General features: G+C 46.0%; 1 protein-coding gene across 2 annotated transcripts; it reads left to right on the top strand.

The window, feature by feature from the left end:
• Positions 1-756: 756 nt before the first annotated feature.
• Positions 757-17,739, top strand: LIG3 (DNA ligase 3). Of its 2 annotated transcripts, XM_074890268.1 has the most exons (20): positions 757-879; positions 1,255-1,832; positions 2,337-2,474; positions 3,359-3,556; positions 4,003-4,154; positions 5,059-5,225; positions 5,893-5,970; positions 6,086-6,254; positions 6,932-7,087; positions 7,535-7,666; positions 8,427-8,506; positions 8,971-9,058; positions 10,006-10,083; positions 10,357-10,480; positions 10,847-10,989; positions 11,810-11,884; positions 12,460-12,606; positions 13,655-13,829; positions 14,742-14,833; positions 15,673-17,739. In XM_074890268.1, exons 2-20 carry the CDS (start codon positions 1,274-1,276, stop codon positions 15,907-15,909), a joined length of 2,988 nt encoding a protein of 995 aa, XP_074746369.1. In that variant the 5' UTR covers positions 757-879; positions 1,255-1,273; the 3' UTR covers positions 15,910-17,739. The 2 variants fall into 2 exon arrangements, 1 of the variants encoding a protein (XP_074746369.1); XR_012631669.1 differs by lacking the exons at positions 14,742-14,833; positions 15,673-17,739 and adding an exon at positions 12,756-12,918 and having other exon boundaries at positions 13,655-13,792.
• Positions 17,740-20,986: the final 3,247 nt, after the last annotated feature.

Below are 20,986 nucleotides of genomic sequence, written 5' to 3'. Positions count from 1 at the left end.
AGGCAGTTTTGGGGGGGCTGGGGTGATACAGCAGCACCTCAGGGCATGCACAAACACAGCAGAGTGCTCTTGGAGGGTCTATGTTGGGAGTCCAAGTATAGGGCAGCACCTCAGACCCACACAGACACAGCTTAGGGCTCTTGGAGGGACAGTTTCTGGAGGTCAGGTGATAGAGCAGCTCTTCAGGCCCACGCAGGTATAGCGTGGCACTCCTGGAGGACCCATTTTGAAGGCCAGGTCACACAGCAGCACCTCAAACCTGCACAAACACGGCACAGCGCTCTTGAAGGGGCAGTTTCATGAGGTAGGGGATAAGACAGTAGCTCAGACCTGCAAGAACACTGCGTAACACTCCTGGAAAGACGATTTTGAAGGCCAGGTGATACAACAGCACCTCAAACCTGCACCAACATGGTGTAACATGAGGGGCCCATCTGGTGAAGCCAGGGGCAGAGCATTCCCTCAGCCCTGCCCCAACCTGACGCCGTACTCTCGGAAGGCCGACTGTGGAGGCCAAAAACGCGGGAACGCGGCACTACCTCAGCCGCGCGCGGGCAGCGCGTGCCAGGGACGTGCCCAAGGCGGGAAGACGCTGCCCGGCCCCTGCGCGGGGCGGGAAAATGGGCGTGGCCTGAGCTCGGGGGCGGGGCCAAGCGCCTGCCACGGCGCGTCACGCACGCACGCGCGCGGCCTGGGCGCCACTTTCGGGCGGAAGAGGCGGGGCGCGGTGCGGCGCGCATGCGCTCTGCTCTACGGAAGCCCGCGGGCCGCGCTTAACGGCACGGCGGTGGCGGCGGCTCCGGCCTAACGCGAGGGCCGGAGGGTGTCGCGTCCGCCGGCCGGAGGTGAGGGCGGGATGGAGGCGCCGTGAAGATCTCGGTGAGCCCTTCACCTTGGCGATGGGCAGGGCCGGGGCCTGCAGCGGCGGGAGGCTACGGTTGGGCAGGGCGGGAAAGTGGCCTTGGAGCGGGCTGGTGGGGCCCGGGGCTTGTGTGTGAGGGGAAAAGAGGCTGGGGGACCTGAGGATGAGGAGGGGTCTGTGGTGCAGGCGTGTGGAGGATGGCGGCCGGTGGAGCAGGCTCAGGGGCTGATGGAGGCCGTTGGGGGCTGGGGGTTACAGATGGGGAGGCAGCTGAGGGGCAGGCCTGGGAGAGAGGGGTGAGGATTGAGGCCTCTGAGAGGCCTCACGTCCCACACCGGGCACAAGGCACAGGCAGCCGGGGGGTGGCTCAGTGTCTCCTCTCTTTTTTGCAGCACACGTGGAGCAGGCTGGATGCCCACAGGCTGCAGGACACTATCACAGGCTGCCCGGGCACTCGGCAGGAGCACAGGACTTTTGTGCCCCCATACACAGGTCTCCTTCCCAAGACCCTACCTTTGTTGTGCTGGCCTCCCCGCGGCCAGCCCCAGTTACTGGTACCAGCTGCTGTTACGGCGTATATCTCTCCAGTTTGCGGGCAGAAACCAGGGTGGTGGTGCTGGGGATTTCCATTTCTCCCTGCTTTTGAACCTTTGGCATCGCCAAGCCTGCACAGCTGCAGAGGACATGGCAGAGCAGAGGTACTGTGTAGATTACGCCAAGCGTGGCACGGCAGGCTGCAAGAAGTGCAAGGAGAAGATCGTGAAGGGAATGGTGCGCATTGGAAAAATTGTTCCCAATCCTTTCACGGAGTCTGGCGGGGACATGAAGGAGTGGTACCATGTGAAGTGCGTGTTTGAGAAGCTGGAGAAGGCCCGGGCCACCACCAAGAAAATCGAAGACATCACGGACTTGGAAGGATGGGAAGAGCTACAAGATGGGGAGAAAGAATTAATCAATAAACACATCTCAGGTGAGACACAAAGCAGAACCTGGGTCACTTTTCTACCTTGTCATTTTCAGGGTATGCTGCTGTTGGCCACACAGCTGGGCCTTTACCACAAAGCCCTCACTGATGTATTGGTATGACTTGGTGACAGAGTGGGTAGCGCTGCTCAAATCTGTGTCTCAGCCCTATAGGAAAGGGAAGTAGTAGTAACTTCTGCAGTAACATTTCTTAATTCATTTGTCACAAGTGATTGTGGAGAAGGTCTAGGTGATTTAATTCACATGCAGACACAGGCAGATAAATCCTAGGAGGAAGCGTCAGTTATTTTCCATTTTCAGCTTTTTTCTGTGATCTTTAATAAACAATGTAGACTTTTAACTTTTGATATCTGAAAAAGTTCCTTCATTTTTTTTCTCCTCCATCCCCAGTTCTTTTTAAGACTTGTTTGTTGCAGTATATCTTACATAATATGTTGAGGGATGTATGAGATTATTTCTAACTGCTGGTTTGAATCTTACTGTTTTACAGAAGCTAATTCCAAGGCTGCAAATACACCGAAGAAAAAAGTTATAGTCCAAGCTAAGCTCACTGCTACAGGACAAATAACTACAAAAGATCCATTAGCTCTCACCGCTCCATCACCAAAGAAGTTCTCTGGCTTCACAGGTAGGACTTAAGAAACCGATTCTGGGAAATCCTTTTCAGATCAGTAGTTTTTTCTGTATGGAAGATGGTTTAGTTTTAATTACTTTTTTAAAATGTGGTTTTCCAAAAATTATTCATGCTTTCTTAGGCTGTCAGTCTTGAAAGAAGTGATATTTGAGTTTCTAGTATTCCCAAGGAGACAAAGTTTATGCGGTAACCCACGTTGTCAGGCTGACTCCACTACTGCCTTAGTCCATTGGCCAGTTTCAAACTGTGAAGGTACAGACTGAAGATATCCCATGTGGAACTCAAAATCTGTAAAAAATTGGCTGTGAGGGATTCCCAGTTGCAGTGTTCATGGAAGGGAAAACTGTTATTCCTCAGCAGCTTGTCCTGAGAGACAGCTGCCAGTGGGACAGTCAGTGTGTGAGCACTGAGTGACGTGATGCGGGTGTGTAGCTCTGAACTACCCAGAGCACGTGTTGCCACAGGCACAGCCAAGAGAAGAGAATGGGTAGAGGGTGTTAGTATGAGAGAAGAGGGGATGGGAACGTTTTTTCCTCCATTTTAGAAATGATCCTATGAAAATATCTTGCTATGAAGGACAAAGGCCTATAAAGTAGAAACAAAACAGAAGCATCTGCCGGCAGGAATTCTTTCTCACCAAGGTTTAATCACGTTTGGGAGAATTAGGGTCCAGAAAATTCTGTGAAGAGCAAAACTAATGACAACATAGTTTAGATCTTTTTATGGTAATTAAAATTTGAAGTCACAAATTATTCAGTTCTGAAGCTTTGCCAGCATACTGGAATTGTTCTTTTCAGCTTGCCAAGCAGAGGTAGATTCAGCTTTAAAATTTGCACAGTATTGTACTTATTAAAAAAGCAACTTTGTCACTGATGCAGCCAAGCCAAAGAACTTGGAAGATGTCTCTGCAAACTCTTCCCACAAGTCCAGCCTATCTGCAAAAAAATGTGATCCGAAGCACAAAGACTGCTTGCTGCGGGAGTTCAGGAAGCTCTGTGCCATGGTTGCTGAAAAGCCTAGCTATAATGTGAAAACACAGATCATCCAGGATTTCCTGAAGAAGGGATCTGGAGGAGGTATGATTCCTGCTTGGCATTCTCAGCATATGAAAGCCCTCTCAAAACCAATGTCAAAGTATTATTTCAAAAGCAAGGGTGAAATAAAATTGGATTGCTGTGTGGTCCGAGCTGTGTGCTGTGATGATTTCTGAACTATGGAGATAATGTTTGTGAAGTGAACTGTTTATCTAAATAACACATTCAGACAAGAATGTCTCAGTCTAGGATTGTGGGGAATGTTTGCAGGTGCTGCCAGACTTCGTGCTGAGATCAGATTTGGAGGACAATTGTGGGTGTTTCCCCTAAGAAATCTCCTTTCATGTGAAGCAGAACAGCATGGTAGAAAGACAAAGCCCCAGCTGCGGGTTTTTTTCCCAGGGTCGTGCTAATGGGCACAAACAACCAGAGCTTGTACATGAAAATGAATTGTGACAGTTTCTAATAGTCTGTGCTTTTTTTCCCAGATGGTTTTCATGGTGATGTATACCTGACTATTAAGCTGCTGTTACCAGGCGTCATTAAAATTGTTTACAACTTGAATGATAAGCAGATTGTAAAGCTGTTTAGTAGGATTTTTAACTGCAGCCAAGAAGAAATGGTCCGGGACCTGGAACAGGTGAGTACAGACAGTTCTCTTCATTTCTGCTGTTCAGTTCCTTGGTATGGAAATTCTGTAATGATTTCTTTTTACTCCTATTTGAAAGATCGTTAGCTTGATTGTTAGAATGGGAGTTGCTGACTTTATTTTTTTTTTGCTTTAGCAGTTTTCATAGCACTTTCTGCCATCTGGAACCTTTAGAAAATAATGTTTGAACAGAAAGCAAGATATCAATTCATCTGCAAAACTTTAGAAAGCAAGACTAAAATATCTAGGCAAGTTGGGCTGCATCTGCTTTGTCTAGCATATTCCTGTGTAACTGATTTATATTACTTTTTTTGTAACATTACATATCAAAAACTGATTCAGTTAACAGATCTGTTACTATGAGCTTTGGTTGGTTCATACAATTAAGCTCCACTCATACAATTGCAAGTGCTCACATGTGTGCATTTAATTCCTCTGCATAGGAGTTGGTAATTGACTATGCACGCTTCTGATTCATTGCAAGATGGAGAAAATGGGTGCATTAGATAATGAAGCTAATTCTTCCACCTCTGTTTTTTTGCCTTGGTACATACTGCCTTCTAGTGACATCACTAGGACGTTTCAGATCCTTGGATTTACAAGTGGATTCATCCTGAGGAAATAAAGGGTCTGTGGTGCTGCAGCAGTGAAAAATAAATAGAGCAGTGAGATGACACTGGTACTCTTACAATTTTTTTTGCAAATGAAACAGCTGAGAAGCTTTATTCTGTGTCGTGGCAGCTTCTTTCTAATGTTTGATTCCAATTCCTTCATGCAATCCCAGCATCATTCCTGTGCTTTATCCTACTGACTGGAACCATGTTGAATCCCCAGTGGTGTCCCCATTCCCAAGCCATAGCTCTGATCCACACCCTTATTTTGTTTTTGGAGACAGGGAGATGTTTCAGAGACCATACGCCTCTTCTTTGAACAGAGCAAGTCTTGTCCTCCAGCAGCCAAAAGCTTCCTGACCATCCAAGAGGTAGATGAGTTCCTAATCCAGCTATCAAAGCTTACTAAGGAAGATGACCAGCAAAGTGTGCTGCAACATATCACTCGCAGGTAAGGAAAGTCATCGCCCTCTGAAGGTTTACCCTAAAACTAGGAGTGGTTATCTACATATCATGAGCTGGAATAGGTGAAAAACTAATTGTAAGCCACAGAGACTGAACTTAACATCTGTAAGCTGCTGTTAGTGGTTTAAGACGCCTTGACTACTGACCAGCAATGGAGAACACGTGTGGCTCCTCTGTTCATGCCAGAGAATTTCATCCTTGCCTGTCAAGACTGTTCAGTCAGTACTAAGCAAGTGGCTTGCAGAACTAGCTTAGTGGTATTTAGCTGTTAATTAAATAGTTGCTGTTCTTGGGTATGTTGGGAAAAGCCTTTAAGCCATTTAGACATGTTAAAGATTCTTTGTCTGGTTCAGTATGTGTTGATCTGGGGCTGAGGATGTTGCTATCATTTACTCTTGATGTGTTAATTAAGTGAATTTTGGAAGGTATGTCAACACTGAAGCAGAATTCATATTGACATTCAAACATAAAGATGCCTTTTGGATATCTTCTTGTTCCTCTGAGATGTCACTAGTAACGTGTCCTCATTTGAGTTTAAACCCTACAGAAGGGGAGGACTTTTTTTTACAGATGTCTGGATCAGTTTCTTCTTTTCAGCTGGCAAGTAGTTCAGTTAAATGTCTACCATTTCTGAATCTTCTCTCGCCCTTCAGGTGTACGGGCAACGACCTGAAATGCATCATCAGGCTAATTAAGCATGACTTGAAAATGAATGCCGGAGCAAAGCATGTGTAAGTCTTACCTTGCCTTGTGAGATAAAACCAGCAGTGGGCATTAGCCTCATAAGCCAGGAGCAGCAGACCTGAGGTTGATCCGTGTTTCCCTCCTCTCCTCGATTTGTTAAAGGTTGGATGCTTTGGATCCCAATGCTTATGAGGCGTTCAAAGCGTCCCGCAACCTCCAGGACGTGGTGGAGCGAGTGCTGAAGAACCAGCTGGAGGCTGAGAAGGCGCCCGGGCTGAAGCGCACCCTCAGCGTGCAGGCCTCTCTGATGACCCCGGTCCAGCCCATGCTGGTAATGCTGGCTGCCCTGCACTAGTAACCTTCAGCCGAGCCAGAGATGGAGTTCTCTTATGTACTGTCAGAGACCTCACCTTTAAGAATCAGTAGACAGATAAGTGGCTGTGTGCAGTATGAGCTAATAGAGTGTGCAGTGCTGATTTTTATGTTTAACACCATTTTATAAAGTGTTTTCTACCAAGAAGACAGTATTCAAGATACTCAGTACTTGCACCTTCAGTGCCACTGCAGAAGCTGAAGTCTTGACTTGCTTTCAGTCCAGAAGTGACTTTTTTGTTTGCTGTCATTCCAGAAGTTGATCCTTTCTCTGGAAGCAGCATAAGATTTCCATTGGATTAGAGATTCAAATAAGTTTGGTTTTTTATTTGAACAAATCAGAGTTAAGTATTTACTTCTGGGCTAAGCACACTCCTACATAAGGCACAGTACTTATGCTTTTAAGTATTTGGAAAAGATAAGCACCGAAAAGCTGTAATTATCTGGGCATATGCAGGTGATTCTAAATAAATGAGTAATTAAGAAAAGGACAAGTTGGACTGGATATTAGAGACCCTGAACAAAAAGATCTACAAAGGAACTGGTAGTTCTTTCATGAACTTAGGTAAGAGTAGCTTTATTTTTAAATATATCATCTGAGTTTGTTTGGAACTTCTCTCTCTCCACCTTTCTAAGGCTGAAGCCTGCAAGTCAATTGAGTATGCCATGAAGAAGTGCCCAAACGGCATGTATGCAGAGATCAAATATGATGGCGAGCGGGTGCAGGTCCATAAAAATGGAGATCATTTCAGCTACTTCAGCAGAAGCCTCAAACCTGTCCTTCCACATAAAGTAAGCACCTGTAAATCGTGCCAGCTCCTCTGTAAACACAACTGAATTTCACAACAGTTTCTGTGGGCAAGTAGGATACCTTCTGCTGTAGACTTTTTTCTTGATTTGTGTAGATACTTGGAATCTGGAAAAGCAACATAATAAAATTTATAATCAGTTAGTTTTGGGGGACATTAAGAGCTTGAAACTAAAGTTAAGCTATCTGCCCTAGAGTCCTCGTTATGCACTGTATTTTGGGAGACTTGATGCCAGATGGGTGATGGTTGCACCTGTTCAAGACTCATTTTTCTATTTGTAGACTGTGTTTCTGTACCATAGTAGAAGGTAAAGTTAGTGCAGATAAGCCTACACGTGCCTCAGACATGCTTCTGGAGAAAACATCTGCATTGGAGTGAGTCCCTCTCTTCAGCCAGTAGATGTATTTTTCTTTCCTTTTTTTTTCCCAAGGTGGCCCATTTTAAGGACTTCATCCCCCAGGCTTTCCCTGGTGGGCAAAGTATGATCCTGGATTCAGAAGTTCTTCTGATTGACAACAAAACTGGCAAGCCACTTCCTTTTGGGACTCTTGGTGTCCATAAGGTAAAAAAAAAAAAAAAAATCCTTTGTTGTGGTTGGAGGCTGTTATTCTGCTAACTTAAACACACTAGCATCCTGTTATCATGGATAATCTAAGAGATCTGGTGCTTGCTAGAGTATCTGAGGGAAAAATAAGATCCCCGAGAAGGCTGATATTAATGAAAAGGTACTGCTCTAATACAATGGATTTGATATTAACTTGATCACTAGCAGGACAGTAAGAAAACTTCAAGATAAATATTAAAAAGACCCTTGGAAAATCTTGCAATTCTGTCATTGCTTGAGCAATGTATGGCAGACTGGAAGACCACAATGATGCAGAGTATGTAGTCCGTAGGAACATTATGAAGTGCTGATGTCTAGACTAAATGATGGTGAGGAAGAGGACAATAAAAAGAAAATCAAACTGTAAGTGCTTTAACTTAAAGTAGTCATTAATCTGAAGTCTCTGGAATGCTTGTTGGGTTTTTGTTGCAGCAGTAGTGGTGGATGTTAACGTTACTCAAAGTCATTAATATTTGTGGCATTGTTTCCCTGTCACTAGGAAATTAGCATGTTTTATCTTTAGTTTGTACTTCAACATGTCCAGGCTAATGCTTAATTCTCAGAATATTTCTGTCTTCTAAAAGAGGCCTAAGCTTATTATAACAAAAAGATTAATGAGATAAAAATACATCCTTTTGTTTCTGTTCTTTTTCTAAACTCCATGTTGCTGTTTGCTACAACTGCAGATTTCTTTTAATCAATCTTACTTGTCTTTCAGAAAGCCGCTTTCCAAGACGCCAACGTTTGCTTGTTTGTGTTTGATTGCATCTATTTCAATGACATCAGCCTGATGGACAGGTACGTGTCTGCCATAGTGGGAGAGTAGCCTGAGCGGTTTCCCAGCGTGAACTGGCTGGAAAACTACCAGCAGAGGGATCACCGCACGGCGGCTGTTACCACTGGCCACCTACCCCTGGAGAATCTAGACGGCAGGGGAGAGTCCTTGCTGGGCTGAGGAGTTTCCCTGTGGAGCTCCATCTTGCTCTGCAATTCCAAAATACCAGGATTAACTGCATTTCAACTGAACTGCTTGTGGTTCAGTACCCAGCTCATCCTATATCCTCTGAAACTAAATGCACTCTTAGCACAAAATTTCTATTTTATAACTTACTTCCTGGAAGAAAGTAAGAATTGATTGTCCTTTCTGGAACTCTGTAGGATAAATCATTTAATTATTTAAATAGCTTTCCTCAGTGTTCATGTGATGGGTACTTCACATTAAAATTGCTTGTTTGTCCTTAATTATCTGTACCCTGGTTTAGGCCTCTCTGTGAACGCCGTAAGTTTCTCCACGACAACATGGTTGAAATCCCCAACCGGATCCTCTTCTCGGAGATGAAGCATGTCACGGTGAGTTCAGTGTTAAAACATCATGCGAGGTGATCTCGTGGATTGCGCTGTGGACACTTCGTTGCTCTGTTACCACGTGGCCCTTTTTTATGGTTAAGGCTGCAAATCCAGCAATTTCCTGCCTGTCAAAATAGTTCTACTGGTGGTCTATGTGCAAGACTTCTTGAGCTAGCGCTGTTGAACAGAGCCGTGCCTGTGCTCCCATCTGGTCTCAGCTACAACCACTTCAGTATAGTCTTAACTTTCACATCTCTTTTTTTTTTTCGGCTTCTTAATGATTTCATAGCCACTGTAACATTGTTAGGAGGAGCTAAAGCCTGTTGTATGTAACTTAGTCTGTACTGTGCAATGCTGAGCTGTGTAGAGAAGACTGAAGTATGGCTGAGGGGAGCTAGACTGCTTCCAGTTTCCAAACTGGCAACTTCGGGTGCCACACAGCCCAGATACTTCCTGAGTGCTAAAAACTGCATTTAGACAGCAGTGTGCTCAGTTTTTCCTTTGATTGTTACGCACAAGCCCTAGGTCCCATTATTTTTTTCCCTATTGCTACTGATTTCAGTAACACCTTGGTTTTGATGGAGAATGCTCGGACATTTGGGGAAGAAGAAAAGAGCAGGTCCCAAGGCAGTTGGATAGAGAAGTAAGCACATGTGGCTGGCTGAGGAAAATGTATGTGTGGGACACAAATCAGTGTGGCTGCCTAATCCCTGAGGAGTATTTTTTAACTAACCAATCCTTCTCTTCTTGGAACATATTCCCAGCTTAGTCCCTGGATGTGCAGCAAAGAGAACACGTATGGGACTCTCATTGGAAAACTACTTTATGAAATTACCCATTAATCTCTCTGCAGTTGCTTTGGGTTTAGTGCACCGCTGCTTCAAATAGAAGGCCTGAAGAGCACAACCCTTTGACAGTCTTGAGCTAACTGTGGTTCCTTTCCTTTTCAGAAAGCTTCAGATCTTGCAGATATGATCACCCGAGTCATCCGTGAGGGACTGGAAGGACTGGTGTTGAAAGATACAAAGGCAGGTTCACATTTACTCTTCATTGGTGTATGCTGGCAATCAGGGAATAGCAACAGACAGGTTTGTGGATGAAGCACACACACAAGGCTGGGCATCTTTGAAACATCTCTGGGTTCTTGTTGATGCTGACGTCCTGTCTAAGCTGCTCCTCCTATATCTGAGCACTCCTGTGCTCTTGTACCACTAAGCTGGATAAAAGCAAGGGCTGTTTGAGGAGATAACTGTCCCCCAGATGATCTTTCTGACTGGGGGTTCTTGCCTTGTTTTGCCCAGGGTAATTATGAACCAGGAAAAAGGCACTGGCTGAAAGTGAAAAAGGACTACCTGAATGAGGGTGCAATGGCTGACACGGCAGACCTGGTGGTGCTGGGAGCTTTCTATGGACAAGGCAGTAAAGGTAAGTCTCTGCACTTGGCTTAAGTCAGAGATCTCTCAGTTCAGAAAACATTTTCCCACTCCAGGCCTCCTGCAGCGTTTGGTCTCCTCCCAGAATGGGACTGGCTGTAGCAGTGACCGTCTGCTGCAGCCTGTTACATGCCAGTTTTTAGTGGGTTAATTGGCACAGCAAAGCCTTCAGCCTCTCACACAGTGTAGAAGCTCTCAGTTCATCTTTGTATACGGGAGCTGTTGCTGTGAAGCCATCACAAGCCCAAGGCCCTTTGACTCCCAAAGATGGAAGAGTTTTGGTTCATTAGTTTGCTTTTTGAGAAGCTGTGGCTTGTCCTTTAGATGATGTGGGCCACCCCGCTCTCCCCTCCTGCAGGTGGGATGATGTCCATCTTCCTCATGGGCTGCTACGATCCCAAGAGCGAGAAGTGGTGCACTGTGACCAAGTGCTCTGGTGGCCACGATGACGCCACCTTGGCGCGTCTGCAAACGGAGCTGGATATGGTGAAGATCAGCAAGGTGAGAGGGGCTCTGGCCTGGGGGCAATCAGAGAAGCGCTCAGCAACGGGCTGGGTAACAGCTGCCTTCCTGCTGAGCTGCAGCGAGGTGCTGGCTACATGCAGGACCGAGGGGCTCTGCTAGGAAGGGATAGAGGCTCAATTAGTGTTGAAGCAGATAAACTGCTCTGACACAAATGAGATGTAGGTGCAGCCGGCTCCTGAGATGAGGCACTGCCTGAGATTTGTACTCAGACACTGAGTGGGAAGCCAGGCACCATCTGTCTCCTGCTAAGACAAAGTTTTATTAGAAAGAGCAGAACAAGTACCATTTTATTGGCATGTTGTGATTGGTGAAGACAGTCACTAGATGGGGCTGTGGGTGAGAAATGCTCCAGTCAGGCTGTTGTCTTGTGGCTGCATAACCTGACCTGTTGGAGTTAAGACTTCTTGTGAGCAGCTTACTTAAGTGAGGAATTTTACTTTTCAAGACTTAGAGAGCTGAATTTTAATACTTACTTGGCATCCTGAAGGCCATTTGCATCAAGGTTACAGAATCTAGTTTTATATGAATCATAATTGGAGCAACAATGTTATTGTTTTATATACAGAATGACAGTAGCTGAGAGCTGTGTTATAGATAATTTTTGTGATTCTCTAGATAAGAGAAACTGCTGCAGATGAGTGCACCTTGCACTACAGGGTAAAGCGAGTTTCATCCGTACAAAGGCAATGAAATACCTAATCTAATTCTAGGGTATCTTTCAGCAACTTTTCTGTAGAAATAGTTTCATATATGATCATAAGTGCTATGATTTTGTTTTTGTGTTTTGCATTAATAGGATCCTAGTAAAATTCCAAGGTGGCTAAAAATTAACAAAATCTATTACCCAGACTTCATTGTCCCCGATCCAAAGGTAAGTGCTGTCATAGTCACCTAACTATGTTTTCCAGCCCTGATGTAGCAAGCTACTGTACTTCATTTAAACATACAAATTGTCTCTGTTACAAGATTAGTCTTATCCTTGAACAGGAAATTAAGCACCGGGTTTTATCTCTGAATCTTACGGGTGCATTTGAGGCTAAGAGCTTCATGAAGAAATCATACCTGCAGCACTTCTGGGGAGTACTGTTGTGCATTAAATCCCTTCCAGAAATGAATTTGCTTTAAATTTGAGGCATGAAAAATCTGACTTAAAACGGTTGAAGTGCAACTGTAACTCAAAAGTTGCTAACATTTTACAAAATTTATCATTATGCTTTACGTCATGTATGTCTGGTAGAAAAGGTGTCATTTAGTTGTGGATCTCTGACTTGCTGAAAAAAATAGAAGTTTTTCTAATTACAGTGATCAAGAAAATTTGTGTATATGGAACTCTGTGTGCTGGGACAGGGAGGGGGTTTGCTGTAGAGGTGGAGGAACACAGACACATTAGAGTTAGTTCATGAGAAAACACAGGAATGTGACGTGACTTCCTCAATGATGTCTTAGAAAGCTCCAGTGTGGGAGATCACAGGGGCTGAATTCTCTAAAGCTGAAGCCCACACTGCAGATGGGATCTCCATTCGCTTCCCTCGCTGCACCCGCATTCGAGATGACAAAGACTGGAAGACAGCCACCAACCTCCAGCAGCTTAAGGTGAGCCTGCGTGCATGTCTGCAGCACGTTCCAGGATAGGTTCTGACAACATCTGTGTTCAGAAAGACAAGTTCGGATAGCAGGGCGTGTAGTGAAGACATCTGCTGACTGGTACTATGATGGCACGTTACATTTTCCATTTATTCTAGGCTCAGGCTGCTTGCTGGATTATTTTGATGCGAATCTTATTCTTTCACGGGGCCTCTCGAGTCTATTGAGCTGTTGTGCACTTTCAGGAAAGTCTGTGCTGGCAGCTAGTTGTATCATCTCTTGTAACAGCCTTCATGGTGAGGAATTTCCTTCCTGGAAAAGGTGACCTTTATTCTCTTTAAGTGTTTATGGTCATTCGGTCTCCCATTAATTGCTGAGATTGGGGAAGGCATCTGGGAAGTGACTGAGGGCATGGGGGCCACCTAGCAGGCAGCCAGGAGCCCTGGGGCTGCACCCCCCACACAGCTTCTGTGCCTCCTTTGCTGATAGAAACCAGCTGGCTGGCTGCCATCCCCAGCAGTAAGTCAGCTGTTGATGAGCTCTGTTCTCAGCCTCCTTGCTGCCGTTTGGGCTGCCTGCACGCTGCCTGCACGCTGCCTGCACGCTGCCCGCAGGGACACTTGGCAGCAAATATAAGTGCTTGTTACGCCATGGAAGCAAGGAGTGATTCAGCCTACCTGCTGGCCAGCAGTCTTTCTGGCTCCCTATGCAGGCAGGGGAGGGAAAGGTAAAATACCCTCCTCAGACAGACTGTTTTCCGAGTGAGCAGTGGGTGTTGTTCATTTTCCAGGCTAGGGAGCCGGGCTGTGAAGAGTTAGCCCGGCATCTGTGAATCTGGCTTTTGGTACGTCCCTGTATGGCTTTCCTTAATGTCAGGTAGAGAGCTTGAACAAAGTTGACAGGAAAATAGCTACAAAGAGGTGCAGGAAGTAAAAGCATACAATCAAACGCTTTGGGGAGGGGAAAACAAATAAGAGGAGACCGTGCGTTACGGCTCGTGTCTAATGTCAGAGGTTTCACTGTGGCTAAAGGCAGTGCTTTGTTTCTGGTGGGACAGGAGCTGTACCAACTCTCCAAAGAGAAGGCTGATTTCAGTGTCGTTGCTGGGGAGGAAGATGAGTCCACAGCTGGCAGCAGTGGAGAGAACGAGGGAAATTCCAGGTCTTCCACCCCACACAGCACTATTAAAACTCCCCCAAGCAAGTCACCTGCAAAAGCCCAGAAGCCAGAAGGTAAGATGGGGCTTTCTAGGGAGAGAAGCCTCAGGGTGTGTTCTCTGCCTTTGGGCCAGGCTGGTTTTGGATCTTTGCCTTCTGTCAGATCCTTGAAGATCCCATGGCAGCTTTCATGTGCATGTTGGGATTAATGGGCAAAGCTGTTTAGACCCTTGGTTTGGCCTGTATTGCTCATAGCAGGGATTGAATAGCCACAACTCTGAGGTGTGCTGGGCTTGAGAAAAGATGGAAACGGCACTGATGATGCTGTTCAGGTTGCTGCTTAGGCAACCCATTTAGGCAATAAAAGCTCTCTGAGACTATACTGCTTAGAACAGGTATCTTGAAGCTAGCAGAGTCTCATAGTTTGTACTGAAACTACTTTGGAGTGATTTCTCTGGGACTGCAATCCCTTTTCATCTCACTAGATCAAGGTCCTTAGTAGACTCTGTAAGACTGATCTGAACAGCAAACCTGCTGCTCCTGTGCCTGTAGATCACATGCCCCTTGGTTAGACATTTTTGGCCGTGAACCAGTATTTAATTTTATTTGGATCAAGTTCATGCATATAATAGGGCACTTGGATGGAGGGGATTTCCAGGTAGTAAATTGCAAAGCTGTGAAATGAGTTTGCTTCACCTGTGCTTTGTCACTGGGGAATAGCTTGAATGAAAGTGAGCAGTCTCAGAAAAGTGTGGTGACAGTAAGGAGGGAAGTTGAACAGCAACATCCTGGAGATGAGGGCAGGAAGATCTCCCATGCCCTTTGCAGTAGAAAAATGTGTCTTATAGTTACATTCTAATTCATGGATTTTCCAGACAGAGGGGAGGGAAACTTTTCCCTTTTACTCTCTTCACTCTTCTCCCCCCACTTTAATACACAATTGGTATCTGGACAGAGAGCACGAATGAGAAGTTATTTTGTTTTTAGAGAGCAAAGCAGTCATTGGATCCCCTCAAAAATCAGAGGAGAAACGAGGGGAGAAGCGAAAAGCCTCTGAGATGGAAGACAATGGAAAAAAGGTACGGACAGCTGGGCAGCAGCCACTTTGGGGTGGGAGGAAGCTGAAGCAGTTTCAATTTTCTGTTCACTTTTGCCTTCCATCTGGAAAAGTCTTTGAAACCTTCCTATAGCAGCACCCGGAATTGAAACGTAAAGGCAGAAACAGCAGCAACAAGCCCCGTTGTAAAGGAAGTGGATGGCTGCAGCTCTTCTTTCCAGTCTGCAGAGCTGACATAACTGGGTTTGTCACGCTAAAGGCCAGTGCTCTGCTCACCCACCAACAATGTCCTGCTTCACAAAGCGTTGTGATTGCTGAGTAGCTACTCTTCCTGACTGCAGCATACGGAAGAGCTGGGAGCTGTAAAGGGAGAGAACTGTCCTTTCTAGCTCATTGTGCAGCAGACTGTAGGAGAGGATTAAGAATCACTGAGTTGTCATTTCCCGATAAGCCTGGAGTAGCTATTTTGATGCAAGCACCAAGTCCCCTTCCAGAGTGGTGACGTTTTCCTACTTTAATTAAGAAGCATCAGCTTGTAAAAACAAAGTTGTTAAGATCATGTTTACCAGACCACATCAGCATCATCACTGAGGGGAATAACGGGGTAGTAATTCCCCTTAGCTAAGGAAGCACTGTTCAGCTGCACCATCGGGCTTTCAGAGGAACTGTGTGGGTGTTGCTCTTGTGTATGATTTAATAGCGGTCCAAAGAGCAGTTCACAGTTATTAGACATGGGATTAGAATGATAACCTTGGGAACTCTGAATGGACTTGTTCATGCCTCAAAGAATTTAGAGTAATTTCCAGACCAATCCAGTATTTTTACCAACCTGTGCTTCTCATCCTCTTTCACAATCTGCAGATGCTGCTGGACATATTCACTGGTGTGAAGCTGTACCTGTCGCCCTCTGTGAAGGACTTTGACAAAATCCGGCGGTACTTTATAGCATACGATGGGGATCTTGTGCCAGAGTTTGACACAGCCTCAGCAACGCACGTCATAGGGGACGTTATTGATGACAATCCTGGTGCTAAGCGTGTGTCTCCCAACTGGATCTGGGAATGCATCCGGAAACGGAGACTGGTAGCCCCGTGCTAGCAATGTGGGGCAGCTGACCAGTCTTGACACAAGAATTTCCTGAAAACAACAGCTGAAAACTAGGTAGGTGGAAGAAATGGTGAGATTCCTCTGTGGAGACATGGATAGAAATAAAATACCCAAGTCCATCAGAGGTAGTTACAAAGATCCATAGCAACCATATGGTATGAATTAAAACAACTCTCTGAAGAAATGTCCCCGCTGAATCCATTTTTCTGCCCATAATGTAGACCACTGCACTTATTGAGGTGCTGGTTTAGTCTCCTTGGGTTTTTAAAGTTTGGGTATTTTTATAGATAAAGAAATAAAACTGAAGCAGTTTCTCCTTTGCTGTCAGGACTTATTTCCAAAGGTTATTCTCTGCCTGGACAGGAAAACCAGGAAGACCACCAAATACATGAAACTATTGGCTGTATTGCCAGGATCATTTTGCTGCATGGCTACAGTTTACATGAAGGACAAGTGTCCTTCTCCTGGTTGGACTTCTCTTTCCCATCTTTTAACATTCAGCCTAGGTCTGCATCCAGTAGCAGTTTATAACTCTGCCGTAGGTTTCATGTTAAAACTAGGACACCAAATAAGCAACTGCTGTAGCATTATCCAGGTGTCCTCCTGAAGTGTTTGTTTTTTAGAATATGTTGCTCGTGTTCTGGTATTCATGTTTCAACAAGCAAAAGCTGAGAAAGGAACTCGACCATCTGGATCTTTTAGGGTAGTTGAGAGACCTCATCTGAAGCTGTTCAAAAGTAGTGCAAGTACTTGAATATTAATGAAATGAGGAAAATAGGTTTTAGAAATAGGGGTTCATTTTAACTTCACTGTTCTGCAAATGACAATACGATTTGCTGACTAACTCTGCATGAGTAGACCGAGTGCATGTGTGTACATTATGACAGGAAAAGTGAGTTGACCCATTTACTGGTTCCCTTAGTCTCAGGGGTACAGAGTGTGCTCTCTCCCCTTTGTAATCTCCACAAAGTTAAGATTGCACTGCTAAAAAGTTAAGTGTTTTAGTTAACTTTTTTCCTTCGATCTCTCTGTACTTGTACCCCACCCACTAATGATATTTAAGCACCTGGCATCCCTCACCTTTTCTGGTTGAATCAGAAGTAGCTGTAGGATCTGCTTTCTCCTAGCCTGCTGGTAACAGAGTCAGAAAACAAGGTTAACTATATCACATTTCAACTTTATTATAAAATTATAAACCAAACTTCTGTACCAAAACTAGTAAGTTTAACCATCAAAGTACCAAGAGGATTTAATAGAGAATAACATGCCATTTCAAGTAGAATATTAAATTTTAAAATAGTTTAAACTATGTACAGTGTACATAAAGCACATAAATATTTCCATTTACTTTATTAGTTCAGATCATTATTTTCCTTTGGATCATTAATTGGTTTCCTCCAGATTTTGATTTTCCTTTTAAAATATCATCCATAAGTAGAGAATCCCTTTTTGCAAGGGAAACACTGTAGTCAGGAGGGGAAAAAAAAAAAAGTCCTCTCCCTTCAGAAAGCACATTTCAGAGTCATACAGTGGGTATATCTTCTCATTCCCAAAATTTCAGGCGTTGATCTACAACTTGATTTATCTGCTGTAGAAAATAAGCCTACCCTCTACAAGTAAAAATACATCTGTCCACAGGGGAATAATCATCATCCTACTAAATTCCCCCAGCCCTGAGTTTACTGAAAAATATGACAACATGGATTTTCACAGTGAATTTACTAAATGAGGCTGTTCAACACTTTGTATGTGTATTCCTGTACCTCTTAAATAGGTCCCTGTGAACCTCTTGAAGAGTAAATACAGTTACTGCTTACCTGCAATTTTTTTTTTTTTAACATGATGCATTGAATTGTACTGGTTCTCTTCTCATGCTGGAAGCTATTAAACCTTAAGCCAAAGATTAGAGAACAACCTGAACAGGGAAAGAGGTAAAGCTGAGAATTTTTAGTTCAATAAACCTCAGCAGCTGTTGCATTTTTGTGGAGTTCAGAGACCACCTCAATAGTGTGGAGGTTCTGCTACCTACTGAGTGACAGATTTCTTCATGTTAAGGGCTTTGTTGATTCCAACTTGCAGAGTAGAGACCCTCCATGCCAGTTGAGAGGTGAGTTGCTACTCATGCAATGTTCCATGTTAAAGATTACACAAGTTTAATTTGCTGTTGATATATATTACCACTTATTGCAAAAGTAGATGGCTTTGGCGGTCTGCAGATTGAAGAGGAAAGACCCGTCACAGCAGGAGAGACGCTGGAGCTGAGCACTGACCTGCTCCACACGTAACAGCCAGTGCAACTCAAAAAACAGCGACAGGTGATAGTGGTGGGCGAGAGCCGCCCTCGGGTGCTCTGGAGAGCTGTGCTGCTTCCCGTGCTGCTGCCAGGAGCAGTCTGAGGAGTACCCAGAAGGATTACAGAGCCCTGGGAGCGGCGGTGAGGGACACTGGAGCACAGGTAGTCCTGGTCAAAGGGAAGGGGTTTGAAAGGGCCGGTTGAGTCTGGTAAATCAAGAGTTGGTTACAGGGCTGGTGCCACAGCTGGGGGTTCACCTACTTAGACCATGGGACTTGCTTTAAGAAACCCAGCCTACTGGGGACTGCTGGGGTCTGTCTGTCAAAGAAGGGGAAGAGCATCTTTGGCCATCGGCTTGCCAAGCTGGGGAAGAGGGATTTAAACTAAAGTTGCCGGGGGAAGAGGACCCTCAATCCATCCTGCTCCTACCAGTTTGATGCCAGTGCCAGCAATAGCTGCCCAGAGCCTGGGAGGGGTCACAGGGCACAGGAGAGCACCTGGAGAGCAGCACAAAGGAATTCCAGCCACTAAGTGGCTTCATGAGGCCCAGCTTAACTGCCTCTATGCAAATGCATGTAGCATGGGGCATAAACAAGAGGAGCTAGAGATGTGTGTGCAGCTGCAGGGCTACTATCTTACTGGCACCACGGGGCTGTGGTGGGATGGCCTCTACGACAGGAGTGTTGGCATGGAAAGATACAGCCTCTTCAGGAAGGACAGGCAGGGGAGATGAGGTTCACAAGCCCCGGTCATGGGGGACTTCAACCACTCTGATACCTGTTGGAGGGACAACACAGCAGGGCACAAGCAATCCAGGAGGTTCCCAGAATGCACTGGTGATAATTTCCTTTTCCAAGTGATAAGCCAATGAGGAGAAGTGCTATGCTGGACCTTGTTCTCACCAACAAGGAGGGGGAATGTGAAGCTCCACAGCAGTCCTGGCTGCAGTGACCATGAAATGGTGGAGTTCAAGATCCTTCGGGCAGTGAGGAGGCGCACAGCAAGCTCACTACCCTGGACTTCAGGAGAGCAGACTTTGGCCTCTTCAGGGATCTGCTTGGCCAAGTACCATGGGATAAAGCCCTGGAGGGAAGAGGGGCCCAAGAAAGCTGGTTAATATCCAAGGATCACCTCCTCCAAGCTCAGGAGTGATGCATTTCAAGAGGAAGTCTGGCAAAAACACCAGGAGGCTGCATGGATGAACAAGGAGCTCCCGGACAAGCTCCAACAGAACAAGGAAGCCTACGGAGGGTGAAAGCAAGGACAGGTAGCCTGGGAGGAATACAAAGAAACTGTCCGAGCAGCCAAGGATCAGGTTAGGAGAGCCAAAGCCCTGATAGAATTAAATCTGGCCAGAGATGTCAAGGGCAACAAGGGAAGCTTCTGTAAGTATGTTGGTGATAAAGGGAAGACTAAGGAAAATGTGGGCCCTCTCCGGAAGGAAAGGTGAGACCTGGTTACCCGGGACATGGAGAAGGCTGAGGTACTCAATGACTTTTTTGCCTCAGTCTTCACCGGGCAGTGCTCCAGTCCAAGGGACAGCAGGCAAAGAAGGGACTGGGAGGATGAAGAACCACCCACTGCAGGAGAAGAGCAGGTTCGAGACCATCTCAGGAACCTGAAGGTGCACAAGTCCATGGGATGTGATGTGATGAGATGCATCTGCAGGTCCTGAGGGAACTGGTGGGTGAAGTGGCTCGGCCACTGTCCATCACATTTGAGAAGTCATGGCAGTCCAGTGAAGTTCCTACTGCTGGGAAAGGGGAAAATATAATCCCTGTTTTTAAAAAGGGAAATAAAGAGGATCTGTGGAACTAGAGGCCAGTCAGTCTCACCTCTGTGCCTGGCAGGATCATGGAGTGGATCCTCCTGGAAACTGCTGGGGCACACGGAAAATAAGGAGGTGACTGGTGACAGCCAACATGGCTTCACTAAGGGCAAATTGTGTCTGACAACTTGGTGGCCACCTATGATGGGGTTACAGCACTGGTGGGTGAGGGAAGAGCAACTGACATCATCTACCTGGACTTGTGCAAAGCCTTTGACACTGTCCCACACGACATCCTTGTCTCTAAATTGGAGACACGTGGATTTGATGGATGGAGCACTCTGTGGATGAGGAATGGGGTGGGTGATCGCAGAGTTGTGGTCAATGGCTTGATGTCTGAGTGGAGAGCAGTGACAAGTGACATTCCTCAGGGGTTGGTGCTGTTCAACATCTTTGCTGGGGACATGGACAATGGGATCAAGGCACCCTCAGCAAGTTCACTGACACAGAGCTGTGTGGTGCAGTGACACGCTGGAGGGAAGGGATGTGCCATCCAGAGGGACCTGGAGAGGTATGAACCTCCTGAAGGCCAAGTGCAAGGTCCTGCACATGGGTCAGGGCAATCCCAAGCACAAATTCAGGCTGGGCAAGGAATGGATGGAGAGAAGCCCTAAGGAGAAGGACTTGGGGGTGTTAGTGGATGGAAAATTGACTATGAGCCAGCAACATGCACTTGCAGCCCAGGAAGCTAACCGTGTCCTGGTTTTCCAAGAGAAGTGTGGCCAGCAAGGTGAGGGAGGGGATTCTCCCCCTCTGCTCTGGGATATGGACCTGCTCAAGTAGGTCCAGAGGAGGCCACAAAGATGCTCAGGGGGCTGGAGCACCTCCCCTGTGAGGACAGGCTGAGAGAGTTGGGGGGGTTCAGCCTGGAGAAGAGAAGGCTCTGGGGAGACCTTAGAGCAGCCCCCCAGGACTTAAAGGGGCTACAGGAAAGGGGGGAGGGACTC

This window comes from Strix uralensis, chromosome 20, assembly GCF_047716275.1.
Source record: "Strix uralensis isolate ZFMK-TIS-50842 chromosome 20, bStrUra1, whole genome shotgun sequence".
NCBI classification, from domain to species: Eukaryota; Metazoa; Chordata; class Aves; order Strigiformes; family Strigidae; genus Strix; species Strix uralensis.
The sequence above is the reverse complement of the archived record's forward strand: the minus strand, read 5'-3'. Positions and strand labels throughout refer to the sequence as shown.